This window comes from Miniopterus schreibersii (assembly GCF_964146895.1).
Source record: "Miniopterus schreibersii genome assembly, chromosome: 9".
Classification (NCBI taxonomy): domain Eukaryota; kingdom Metazoa; phylum Chordata; class Mammalia; order Chiroptera; family Miniopteridae; genus Miniopterus; species Miniopterus schreibersii.
The window spans coordinates 83294302-83306661 of NC_138118.1; the positions used below are offsets into that span (position 1 = coordinate 83294302).

Below are 12360 nucleotides of genomic sequence, written 5' to 3' on the forward strand. Positions count from 1 at the left end.
TGACCTTTCATAGTTCAAAGTCACTTTAAAAAGACTTTGTCATATTATTGCAGCTTTAGCCACTGCAGTGCAAGGCCCGGGCCCAGCAGCACCGTGGCTTCAAGGCAGCTGACTTGGCAGGTGGCAGCCCAAGCTTTATTTAAAGCCTTTCGACGGCCTCTTGTCTACTTTCCCTTCGTCAACCCTCACCTGAGGATATTTTTTCCATTGCTTTTCAGAGAGAGTGGAAGAGAGAGAGAGAGAAACACCGATATGAGAGGCACATCAATTTGATTGCCTCCCAAATGAGCCTTGGCCAAAATCAAACCTGGGACCCTTCAGTCCGCAGGCTGATGCTCTAACCACTAAGCCACACCAGCCAGGGCTCAATGGCTTTCTTGACGATTAGAATGTAGTAATCGTGGTGTCCCCACGGGACAGACACCAGGGCCACCACCACCTGACCCGCCCGCCCCACACACACTGCCGGGCTATGCTGGAAATGCAGGAAACTGCCAGAAATTGTGAAGATTGACGTACCCGGAAAATACATGAGTTACAGGAAACTCGTGGCTTCTCAGCTTCCTAATGAAGCCGTCACCTATCGTCACCTGGGTCAGGTGCCCGCAGAAGGTGGCTCCGCAGTCTAGGCGCAGGTGAAACACGCTCTGTAATTAAAAAGATGGGGACGTGTGAGGACCGAGGCGAGTAGGCTGCTTTCACTCACCTGCTGGGACGAAGGGCAAGTCCGGGGCTCCGAAGCCCGGGCGGCCTGTGCGACGCCCGCGGGAGCAGCCCTTTCTGCCTGGGCCCGGCAGACGGTAAGCCCAGTCCTCACCCCTCGGGCCAGACGCAGAGCACCCTGAACTCAGCCTCATGCATGACTCACGCTGGAGGCAAGGCATCGACTAGCGAGACCAGTACGCGCAAAACCGAGGCAAGGACGTAGGAAGCTGAGCACGTTCCACCCAACAGTCTACCTGCTCCTCTCGCCAAGGGAGGCAGCCCCTCCCGCCCCGAGGGAACCGTCACGGTCTCCCCAAAACTGCCTTCATTGTTTTCATTGCCTCTGAGCCCAGGGCAGTTTGCAGGGCGTTGGGTGCCAGGTGTAGCCTCTCTACCTATCAGAGGCATTGCAGCGGCTGCCAGTAGAGGATGCCTGGGGCGCATGCTGTCAGATGCACCCTTGGGGCTGCTCCGAAGAGACGAGCTGCGTTCTGTGGAACCCTCTCCCGAGTGGGTAGCGCCTGCGACTGGACTTTGAACTGAAGATGTCAAGGGCGGGAGAGGCTTGGATGACAACCTTGCTTCACAACGCGGCTGTACTCTGACCACCGAGCCGGGAAGTGGGGTGTCCACAGCAGCTCTCTGTCGGCCTGTGGGGTGGACGGGGGCGTGTCAGGGGCTGGGGGCAGGGTAAGTTCCACACGGGGTGGCTCAGAATCTCCCCGCCCCTCCTCCCGCCTCCATTCTTCCCATGTCTGTGGCCTCGTGGGGACGTCTCTGTGACAGATTCCCTGGGGAGAAATATTCGAGCCTGATTTAAAGAAGACTGTTGGCCGCATCCCCAAGTAGACGGCCACGGGCATGTTGGGGCGCCGGGTGAGAGAGTGTGTGTGTCCCTGAACGAGGCGAGGGGAGATCCTTGCACGGGAGGAACGTCGCGCCCGCCTGCTGCTCCACTGCCGGGAATGAGGGGGCTGGAGGTTTGGGTGGATCCGCAGAGATGTTTAAGCAACAAGTCAGCACCGATCAGAGACTCGGAGAGAACAGGCGTGGAAATTCCGTAACAAGGTGCGGTGAGAAAACCTGCGAGAGCAGAGGAAGCGCACTGAAGGCGCCGGAGGGGAACCTTAATCCTACGGACACGACGGCCCGTTCTGTGGACAGCAGTCAGCCTCTCTCCACCTTGCCGTGGCGTCCCCACGGCAAAAGAAGGGTCTCCCCGGTCACCAAGGCCTGGTCTGACCACAGCCACTCGGGGCGCCCAGTGTTCCAGCAGGAGACAGAGCCCAGGGTTCACCGGGGAGCCAGCCAGGCCCCTGGACGGCAGGTGGAGTCCACTGGTCAAGTTCATCGGGAAGGGTCAGCACTCCGTTTACACTGGAACTGGGCACAGACTTGCTTTCCACCGTCTCTGCCCAAGCCACCGCCCGTGGGCCTGCTGAGTGCTGCTGGCTGCTGTCCCTGTCACATCGCCGCTGGCGGGGAGTCCACCTCACAGGATGAGCCACGGCGAACGCGCTCCTGTGACATGCTGGTATCCCCACCACCCCATTACCTGGGAGCATCTGGACTGACGGGGCTGTGGGCGCCTGCTGAAGACTCGGTGCCAGCCCAGTGACATCACCAGGTCAGGGCAGCGCAGTGTCCTCCTGGTGGGGATTTAGGCTCTAAATCGACGACTCAGAGCGGCAACCGGCCCCGTTTCCCTCGTTGATTTTGTGCCCGTGGAGCCCCGAGAACTTTCCTACCCGCGTGAGAGTAAAACGTGCCGGTGCTGCCTCCATCGCTGAAACTCGGGGTCTCGGTGCGCGCGGGTGCTGGAGGGCGGGAGGGGGTGGCTCCTCACTGTCGCCCCACCTGCGGAGCAGCAAAGCATCTGTCTCTGCTCTTCTGGGCTCTGCTGGTTCAGAGGCATGTGGGGGGGGTTCTTCTGCGAAATCGTAACCTGGAGCTTCCGCTCGTGCTGTTGAACCAGCCGGTGGAAAGGAGGAGACTCTGCTGGGGGCAGCGACTGGCCCCGGCCACCCGGGGAAATAGTGTTGCCATAGTGCCAGGGGGACGGAGGAAGCTATAGGTCCTCTGCGGTGTGACTGCGCCCTCCCTGTCCTGTGGGAAGGGGACTGAGGCTCCAGCGCCCACCGTGGGAGGCGCGGGCGATGGAGAGAAGGCGGGCGTCACAGCTGGGACAATGCGCCTTCAAGTTACTGCGAGGAGGGACCTGGCGGTGGCCCGGCCGCTGCCCTCTTGACCCGTCTCCGTCTGCACTGAAGCTGGGCTCCCATGGGCTGCCCACCAACGACCGGCACGGCCGGGGTCGCGCTGCAGGCCCGTCGTCTGACCACGTGGGGGTTTCCCGAGGGGCAGCAGTGGTTCAGAGACCTCGCGTCAGCCCAGCCGGGTCCTCCCGTATCGCCCCCGCTGTGCTGCCCTTCCCCAAGCTGAGGGAGGCGGGAAAGGCCCAGCTTGATTTAGGGAGAGACTGGCTGTCAACGGGACCAAACCAAAAGGTGCCAGTGGCTGCTCCTGCCCAAGGCGGCCCTGGGAGACGGGAGACACTGCATGTGTCCCCAGGCAGCGGTCAGCAGGCCGGCTGCAGCCAGAGGTCTAGGGCAAGGATAACTGGGCGGAAGACGGTGCAGAGGGGCCTGGGGCAGGGCCTGTGGACGGGCACGGGGGCACGGGAACAAGGTGCGAAGACCTGCTCACGTGTCAACGTCAGCAGAAAGCAGGTGCCCAGAAGAGTTGCTGAGCAACCAACCGAGCAGCTGAAATGTCTCAGCCAACTGACGTTCACCAGCTGTCAGCACCCCGGTGGCACACGCACACACTGGGCACAGGCCAGGCAGAGCTACACACAGGCCCGGCGGCATGGACCACCGTCCCGGGCCCTTCCAGCTCATGCCACCTCTCAGTGTCAAACCTCTGCAGCAAAGACCAACACCGCGTCCCCGATAGGCCACTATTCCTGGAGGACACCAGCCACCCACTGGGCGAGCTGGCGACAGCGGGCTCCTCCCCACGGCCCATCCTTTCAGGAATGTGTACCTGCAGCACCACCGCCCAGGGGCCAGCAGAGGGCCAGCGCCCACCCCCAGGCATGGATCCTGCACGGGAGAGTGGCCAGCAGGGGGCGGGACCTCTGCTCCGTGCAGGAGCAGGAGTGGGCCCGACACCCCCAGCAGCGGAGCAGGAGCCCCGTCTGCTTCTGCAGGTGGAGGGTGAGGGTGGGTGAGAGGCCAGCTCCCCCGGGACCTCTAAGGGGTGCCGGTGCCGTTTTCCACGGGTGTTTGCCTGGAGCAGGGCGGGCGTGGCCAGGAAGGTTTCCTGTTGTCAGGTCACCACTTTCCCATCCTGTAGATTTTCTTGGACTTACCTTTTTCTGTGCGTCGGTGGATCTGAGTACAGGGCAGACGACAAGGACACCAGGGAGCGAACTCCCTGCGGTGGTGACCCGCAGATCCCTGCGCGGGTCGGCAGCCCCTCCTGCTTTGCAGCGTCCGGTCTTCTCACGCCGGGTGCTGGGTGACGCCTGGGCTGTCAGGGGAGGAAGGAGAAGTTGGAGGGATGGGGCTACTCTATTTGGCAGAGCCAGGGTCTCCGTAATAGAATCGTGTCATCTTAATATCGTCACTGCCCCCGGGGCCCCTCCTCCATTCCCAACACTCGCTTCTCGTGCCTTCTCTCTGCGCTTGACCAACAGCGTTAGGGTTACGGTTTTCACTCTGACATCTCCTTTGTCCTGTGGAATATTTGGAATTCTATTTCTTAACTTGCAACACACGAGAAGTGTTTTTTTTTAATTTTTTTTTTTAATATATCTTTATTGATTTCAGAGAGAGGAAAGGAGATGGAGAGAGAGATAGAAACATCAATGATGAGAGTCATTGATCGGCTGCAGCCCACAACCCGGGCATGTGCCCCAACCGGGAATCGAACCCCGATCGCCTGGATCCTAGGCCGACGCTCAACCGCTGAGCCACGCCTGGCCGGGCACAGGATTTTTTATTTAGCTTGTCTTGTGATTTACAGTTTAATTGAACTGTTGTCAGGATTTACACTGTGTGTGGTGTCGGTTCTTTATAATGTATTATGTCTCAGCACAAAGTCTTTGTTTATAAATTTTCCACAGGTACTTTGAAAAATAGATATTCCACTTTTTTTTTTTCCCCTAGAAGAATTATGTGCATGTCCACCGGGTCAGCTTTGTTCATTATATTATCCAGGTCTTCTATGTCTTTATTATAACTTTATCTCCCTTTCATGCCACCAGTTAAATGTAAAAATATCACTTTACCAATTGCAGTATGTGCACCCTTATGAAGGTCTGATCACCGCCGGTCCTTCACCATCCTATGTCCCTGTCGTTTAAGAATGCAGTGGACAGGGAGCTGTTTTCAATCAAATAAGGACTGAAAACACAGTTCTACCACCAGAAATTCATTTTCAAAAAATACCAAAAATATTCTCAGGCAGAAGAAAATGATCTGCAATGGAAAATGAGAGAAGGGATAAGATCAATTAAGTCGCAAAAATGGGGACATCGCTGAATAAATAGTGGCTATCAGAGAAATAACAGGAAAGAGTTGTCAGGTTTTAAACACACAGAATTAAAATACGTCTGAACAGTAGACACGTGTAGGAAAGAGGCCAGGGAAGCAAGGCCGCTCTGCGACTGTCGCTTCCTCTGCGAGGTGATGGGAGCGTCGGCGTCGGACCCTGAGAAGGCGCCTGTGTCTCCGTAGCGACCGACAGGGCGCTGTTCCCACATTTAAATTCTAAATTAGCGGCCGTTTCCCTCCCACACACTGAAGACACCCAAGCGCCTCCAGAGTCCCACGGCCCCTTGACACCACGTCACTCGAACGGCTTGTTTTTCAGTGGAATCGTATTTGTCTCCCGCCGCTTGCGGGGTTTCCGTTTCCCTCGTTTCACTGTGGCGATGCCGCTCGGGGCTCCTCCCTGCCCGGCGCTCGTCAGCTGCAGGGCGACCAGGACTTTCCAGCGGGTGCATCCGCTCCCTCCCCCTCCTCTCCCTTTGCAGCTTTAAGTGCTCAGCGCGTCTACTCGGCAAGCTCTCCCTGTGCCGCCTTTTTGAGCTCTGTCTTCAAGTTCACCGTTTTCTCTTACGCTGTGTCTAACGTGTTGTTAAACTCACTCAGCTGAACCTTTGACCTTAGTGTGTTGTTCAGGTTCCAAAATTCATACTTGGTCCGTCTCAATTTGGTTGGTTGGTTGGGTCCTAAGACTGCTGGGATTTTCAGTTTCATCCTGTCCCTCCTTGAGCACAGCGCAGTCATTCTGTCTGGAGTCTGACTGCCCCACTATGCAGAGACCCTTTACCTCCTGTTCTTGGTCTCTGCCCCTACTGTCCACATCGTCTCAGCCCTGGGGCCCCGTCAGCTCTGGTAACATGCTCCGTACGTGAGAACGTCGATCGTCATAATTTAGGGCCAAAGGCTGTGGCCATTCCGAGGAGAAACATGAGTCCATTGAATGGGGAGCTTAGACTGCAGGTACAAACTTGACCGGGGTTCATGTGCCTGCCGCCCCCGCAGACAGCCAAGGGAACCCGCTTTACTGCCCGCCTCCGCCTGACGCACAGCGACGCAATCTGCCCAGCTGACCCTGGTCCCCAGTCTAGGGGACAGTTTACAGTCATGACGAGGAGACCATGACAGTGAAAATGAAACGCGTGTCCATCCAACGCGGGAGCTTCGGACGAACAGGGAACGTGCATGTTAGTTACCTGACGCCCGCACTTGCCCGGTGACGGAGCGTGGAGGTGGCACCAGAAGTCGGGTGTAGGGAGGGGCATTGTGTCCACCTGAGTCGGACTGGATCGTCTCAGGACAGGCACTAGACAGATCTCTGAAATGAAACAGAATTTGGGCAGGATATCGGGAGAGGTCAGTCCCACTATTTCGTGACCCATTCACGGGTACGCGGTTCCCAGGTGTGAGGGAGAAGCAGCCCCCACCGCGTCCCGCGATGGGGTCGGAACGGAAAGGACAGGCGGGCGCACAGCGGGGTCGGTGACAGCACAGCGTTTTAATCTGTAGCTACAGAAAACACCTGTGTGAGCTCTGTCAGGGGCCACAGAAACACATCTCCTGAAGAACCGCGCACGTCAGTGCACTTGCTCCGAAAATAGCACATTTATTTAGGGAGGGGCCTCTCGCCCAGAGTTCTCCTTGATGTCCTGGAACACATCCGTCTCCTTCTCTGGCAGCAACTGCTACCAAGGAAAGCAAAAGTGCCAGCGGTTTCCCACCGCCCATCAGCAGCCTCCCCTCCGATGGCATTTCCCAGAGTCGCCGAGAATGTCCGCACGGGGCCAATGTCCCCGAAAGAGCCGGCGTTCCTGGCAGCCGGCGCCTACATCTGCTGGCACTCGTGCCGCGTGCATGTGGCCTGCCGCTCGATCCTCCACGTGCCCTCCTCGTAGGTGCAGTGGCAGACGGTGCACTCGTCCGTCCTCACCTCCCTCCCCGCGGGGATCACAGCCGTCTCCGCAAAGCAGTTTGGGCCTGGAACACAGAAACACGCTTTGTAGTCTCTGCAGAAATACGCAGTGGCCTTAACTAGGCGCCTAGTCTTACAGTCCACGTTTCATTCACACTTTTATGAAGGACAGAGGAAAATTACAGCTTTTCTCACCCTTCTTTGGGAATTTAACCAATGTTATTTATAGGGGCTTTTTTGTTTTGTTTTCTTGATTTCTTAAATATGTTTTTATTGATTTCAGAGAGAGGAAGGGCGAGGGAGAGAGAGAAACATCAGTGATGAGAGTGATTGATCGGCCGCCTCCTGCACCCCCCCACTGGGGATCGACCCCGAAACCCCCGGCATGAGCCCTGACTGGGGATCGAACTGTGACCTCCTGGTTCATGGGTCAACACCCAACCACTGAGCCACACGGGCTGAGCCCCTTACAGTTTTTATGAGTGAAAGACGGCACTGTTATTTTCACTACCGAGTCATCCCACGGGGTGGCAGCCGGGGACATGAAAACCCGGTCTCTCCACGGAAGGCGTGTGTATCGCCCACTGAGCCAGACGCAGCTGCTCCCCGTGTGGGGAATTTCTCTGAGCAAAGGCGCGGACGCAGCCGTTAAGCAGCCGCCGTGTGAGATCAGTGACCTCAGCGCCGGTGAGGATTTTCCGCGCCCCCGGCTGCGGAGGCGCCTCAGCCGATGTTCTCCAAGGCTCCAGAGCAGGATGGCGGTTCTAACCGTCTGCGTCCAGCACCCAGAGAAACACTCATCTGCAAGCCACGCGGGGAAAGAGCTCCCGAGGCCGACTCCACCGCCGAGCAGAGCACCCGCCTGCGCGGGCAGCCTGGGCTCCGGGCGAGCGGTGTGCGGGGCGCGGACGGCGTCTGCGCAGGAGGCCCGGGTGCGAGCGGTCCGCATGGCGAGGGCGAGGCAGCCAGCAGCCGCTCCCGGACAGACAGAGGCAGCACTTGCCGGGGCCTCCCTGGGGCCTGGACCTCGGGAAGACCAGACCGGTCCTCAGAATCTCCCGTTTGGGCAAATACAACAAAAAATTAGTTTGAAACCACCACACAGGCTCCTCCGAAGGAACACACTTTATTCGTCTGGCTGGCAGCAGGGATCATAGATGTCTCCCCTTGGCTACTAGGAAGTGACACAAAACAAGCTCCGCATTTTCTCTCTCTCATCAGTGGGCACGGCCTTCGGAAAGCATCTGGGGCCATAGCCTTGCGACTGGATTTCGCCGTCTTCCTCTGTGCTCTCAAACTGCACCGCATGTAAGTTGTGAATGTCTTCAGGGTCTGTATCCCCTGTGAGCCTTGTCAAGCTTCTTGAAGTGAAGTGGGGTGCAGGGCACAAAACGCCTTTTCCATGTGCACTTGTCCACTATGAGCTTCCAGGGACCCCCAGGACACAGCGACTTCCCCCGAGCAAGGGCCCAGCTGTGGTCAGGTGGCCTGGACCCCTATGCACCCCTGCACCCCAAGCTCTAAGTGAAGGGTCATTCTTTGTTTTTGGCTAATAAGAGGAGCCCCAAAGTCCTTCATGTGTCCCGGGGACACCCATGCTCTCACCTGGCGCAGCGAACACATAATCCAGGTCCTGGTTTCCTTGCATTTAATGCCCGTTTTTGCAAAAGACAGAAACATTCCCACCAATTAATTCAAGAATGTCTTAATCTAATTGAGTTCGGTGACACAGGTGCCACGAGCAGCATTCGCGGCCGGCTGAGTGCCAGGGAGCCCTGGTGGCTTAAATGCCCTCACTGACCAGCACACGGCAGCTCCTGCCTAAGTCCCCGGATCTGCGGACCAGGCTTAATAAAAACCTCGGAGGGAACTGGGCCACCTGCTAAGGCTCTCAGCTCACTTCAGTGGTTGCCACAGGCCACCCTCTGACAGGCCAATTTCTAATGCCACACAAAGCACACAGCTCGGACTTCAAAGACTAGATGTCCAGTAATTATTAAGTATATTCTTTAGCAATAAATTGTGCACATTCGCATGTCTTTTTGAAATTTTGTTCAAGGGCAGAACAACAGTACTGTGGCCCTGTGACCTGAATTATCTGTGAGAAGAATACTATATATATATATCTATATATATATATATATATATAGATATATATATATACACACACACACACTATATACCACATGTATGTTATATATGAAATATACGTACAAGTGGTTTGGTTTCTTTCTCAGAGTGCACAGATGCATATATCTTTTGCATATCAAAATTCTGGAAGATTTTGCCAAACTCAAAGAAAACTTTGTGTAAATTCTGTGCACACCTGAGCATAGGTTTTAAACAGGGTTTGTATAAGAGCCGTAGACAAAAACATTGCTTTAAACGTAAAATATTAATGAAAGCCACCCACCCATACACGTATCTCTTAATTTATTTTTCTCCATTTTTTTTTAATCAGTCTGGTTTTATAGATGTAAATGCAATTCTTGAGTTATCTGGATAAAATAGTCTGCCCAAATTAAGTCTGGTGGCTTGAGGCCACATTGGCTTAGCCTGGGAACAGCAGCCCAGACTCTGGTTAAACTCAGAATGAAAACAAACCACCTAACGAAGTCCCTTCCCCCGGCTCCTATTCATTGTCATCTGCAAGCTCCCATTTAATACTTTTTATTGATATTAGAGAGGGGAAGGGAGAGAGATTAATACATAGAGAGAAACACTGACAGGTGCTTCCCGCACGTGCCCCGAGCAGGGATGGAACCCACGACCTAGGCACGTGCCCCACCCGGGAATCAACGCACCGTCTTCCGGTGCACTGGGGCCGCTCCAGCCAACCGAGCCACACCAGGAATTAAAACATTAATTCCTTTCTGAGAGACAGAGAGTCAACAGCAACAGTTTGTGTCTGTCTTTCCAGCGACAATCAATCAATCAATAGCCTGTTTTCATTCCACCTTCTCATTAGTTGCTCCCGGTAGGAATTCTGCTGATTTGGGGGGGGGGGGGGGGCTGTAGCAACAGCTGGGTGAGATCCCCTCTCAGTTCTGTTTCTCTGCAGACTCTGACTTTCTACACCCCGTCTCCTGTGAACAAAACCAGGGTCCTGGTCTTCAGGGCCTTTCTCCTTTAGCCCACGGCTTGTCCCGTCGTGTTTATGAGGGTTTCCAACAAGGTGCTGACCTTAGAAAGGGGAGAACGGTCCTTCTCTTCTGGTCTTGAAGGAGACACTCACCGTGATTCTCCTCGATGTGTTTGCCGCAGGTTTCGGTCCGTTTTCCTGCCCCGTTCGGGTCTCCTGGCTTCGCTTTCATTCTTGTTTATGCTGAGTTTTACTTTCTAGTCATGAACAGGGACAGCATTCTGGCAACTATTCCCTTTGAACATTTAGGGGGGGAATCACCCATTTTCTCATTTAACGTGTGTGGGGTCTACGGCCCCCGCTTCCTCATTAACTAGGTGCCCGGATACACGGACACGACGGGAGCCTCACCCTCACAGCTTTGTACCTGCGGCCACACGGGGCTCCTCACGTGTGAGGGGCGCCTCCTGCCCACACTCGCTCCCCAGGTCACTGAATGATTTTACTCCCAGAGTCCCCCCGGGAAGAGAGTTAGCCACAGGGGAGAAAGGACAGAGGACACTGGACATACCGATAAACCGCACCTAGTCACCCCGACGTTCCCCTCCAGGCCCGCGTCACCCGAGTGTCATTCACCAAATCAGAGCGGCCCTGCTCGGGACCAGGGAGGAGCGTCTGGGAAACAACCCACCCACCCCGCTCCCAAATCCTGCCCGCCAGCCTCGGTCCCCAGGGAAGCCCTGCTGATCTCAGCCAACCATAACTTTACCCAAGACCCAAGGCCAACATCTGGCCCCTGGTCACGATGACCCAACGGTCACTTCCACATTCACCTCCCTGTCCGGGCCCCGCCTTGAATTCCAGACTCCAACCACCTCCGTGACAAGGTCGCAGGGTCTCCCGTCGGCCCACAGAACTGAACTCATCCAAAACCCACTCCCCACTCACCCCCGCCCCGCCGTCCCGCTGTGCCCACCACCTTCTCAGCAAACACTAAGCCCATTCCTGTGCTGCCAAGGCTGAGCTCCTGGCCTTCAACCTGACCACCCTCACGCCCCATCCAGCCATCGGCAAATCTCACATTCACAGCACGTCGGGGTCGCTGCTCCCGACTCGGCCACCGGATCTCCTGGAGTTTGCACGTTTCCAACTCAAGCCATGCGTGGCCTGTAGCGGCAATTTGGGAAATGTCCTTCTCCGTGAGATTCCGTTAGAGTGGGGTCCCCTCGGGGCAGGGCCAATTTCTGGTCTGCCACTTTTAATCCCAGGGTTTAATGGTACATCCAGGGAGCATTGATAAGTGACTGAGGGGAGCTTAATGACCACGGGGGAGCTCACTGTCGAAAAGCTAATACGACATGAGGAAGTCTTAACGGTGCTGAATTTATCTGGAGGCCAAGGCCCCCCCCAAACACACATGCTCCGTTGTATCCTGGAAAACGGCTGACCACGGAGAATCCCCCTTCCCTGAGGGACTGAGATGAGACGCACCAACGCCCCTTGTTCACTGTGACCGTGACCAGACACAGGCCCTTCAAACTCACTAGCAATGAGTTGAATTGTTTTATCCCCGCTGGTAAATCGGAACAAAGTGAGTATTGACTTCTCTCCAGGCCCCTGAACACTGGGACGCCCCCAGCCTAAGAAGCAGACGGCACCCCTGCCCCCGGGACAGGCTGGGCCCGGGACAAGCTCTCCGGTCTCCTGTCCCATCACCCCCCTGCCACCCGCCTCCCTGCCTGTCTGCCCTCCCCGTCAAAGAGAGCCCAGCGGCCTGACCGATGACGCTCGCAGGCCTCGCAGCCGCAGGTTCTCCCGTTGCCACCATCCCTTTCCCCCGTGACAATCTTGTTGAATAAAAGTCTTTCCCTAGGGTTTGGATGTTTTATCTGGTGGTGTGTCATTCTCGTTGAGAGAATAGATGTTAGGATTTTTTTTCACTGTCACCTCCAGCAGCCGGAGTCACTGTGGCCTCAGGGTCCACTCCGTGGACAGCAGCCTCATTAGGAGGAGCCCCGCTCTGCACGGAGCCAAAGTCTGCCCCCTGGACGTTCTACCACGAGGGCCCCACGCAGAGTGAGTCCAGCCCTTTCCCACGAAGGAAGTTCTCA

At 56.1% G+C, this 12360-nt stretch overlaps 1 protein-coding gene across 1 annotated transcript in view; it reads right to left on the reverse strand.

Moving 5' to 3' along the window:
• Positions 1-4516: 4516 nt before the first annotated feature.
• Positions 4517-12360, reverse strand: part of VWC2 (von Willebrand factor C domain containing 2) — a gene marked incomplete at its 5' end in the record, with an annotated part of 30124 nt that continues 22280 nt past the window's right edge. Inside the window, one exon of the mRNA XM_081147337.1 lies at positions 4517-7232. Coding sequence (XP_081003463.1) covers positions 7081-7232 — 152 coding nt within the window. The 3' untranslated portion in view covers positions 4517-7080. The remainder of the gene's footprint in view (positions 7233-12360) is intronic.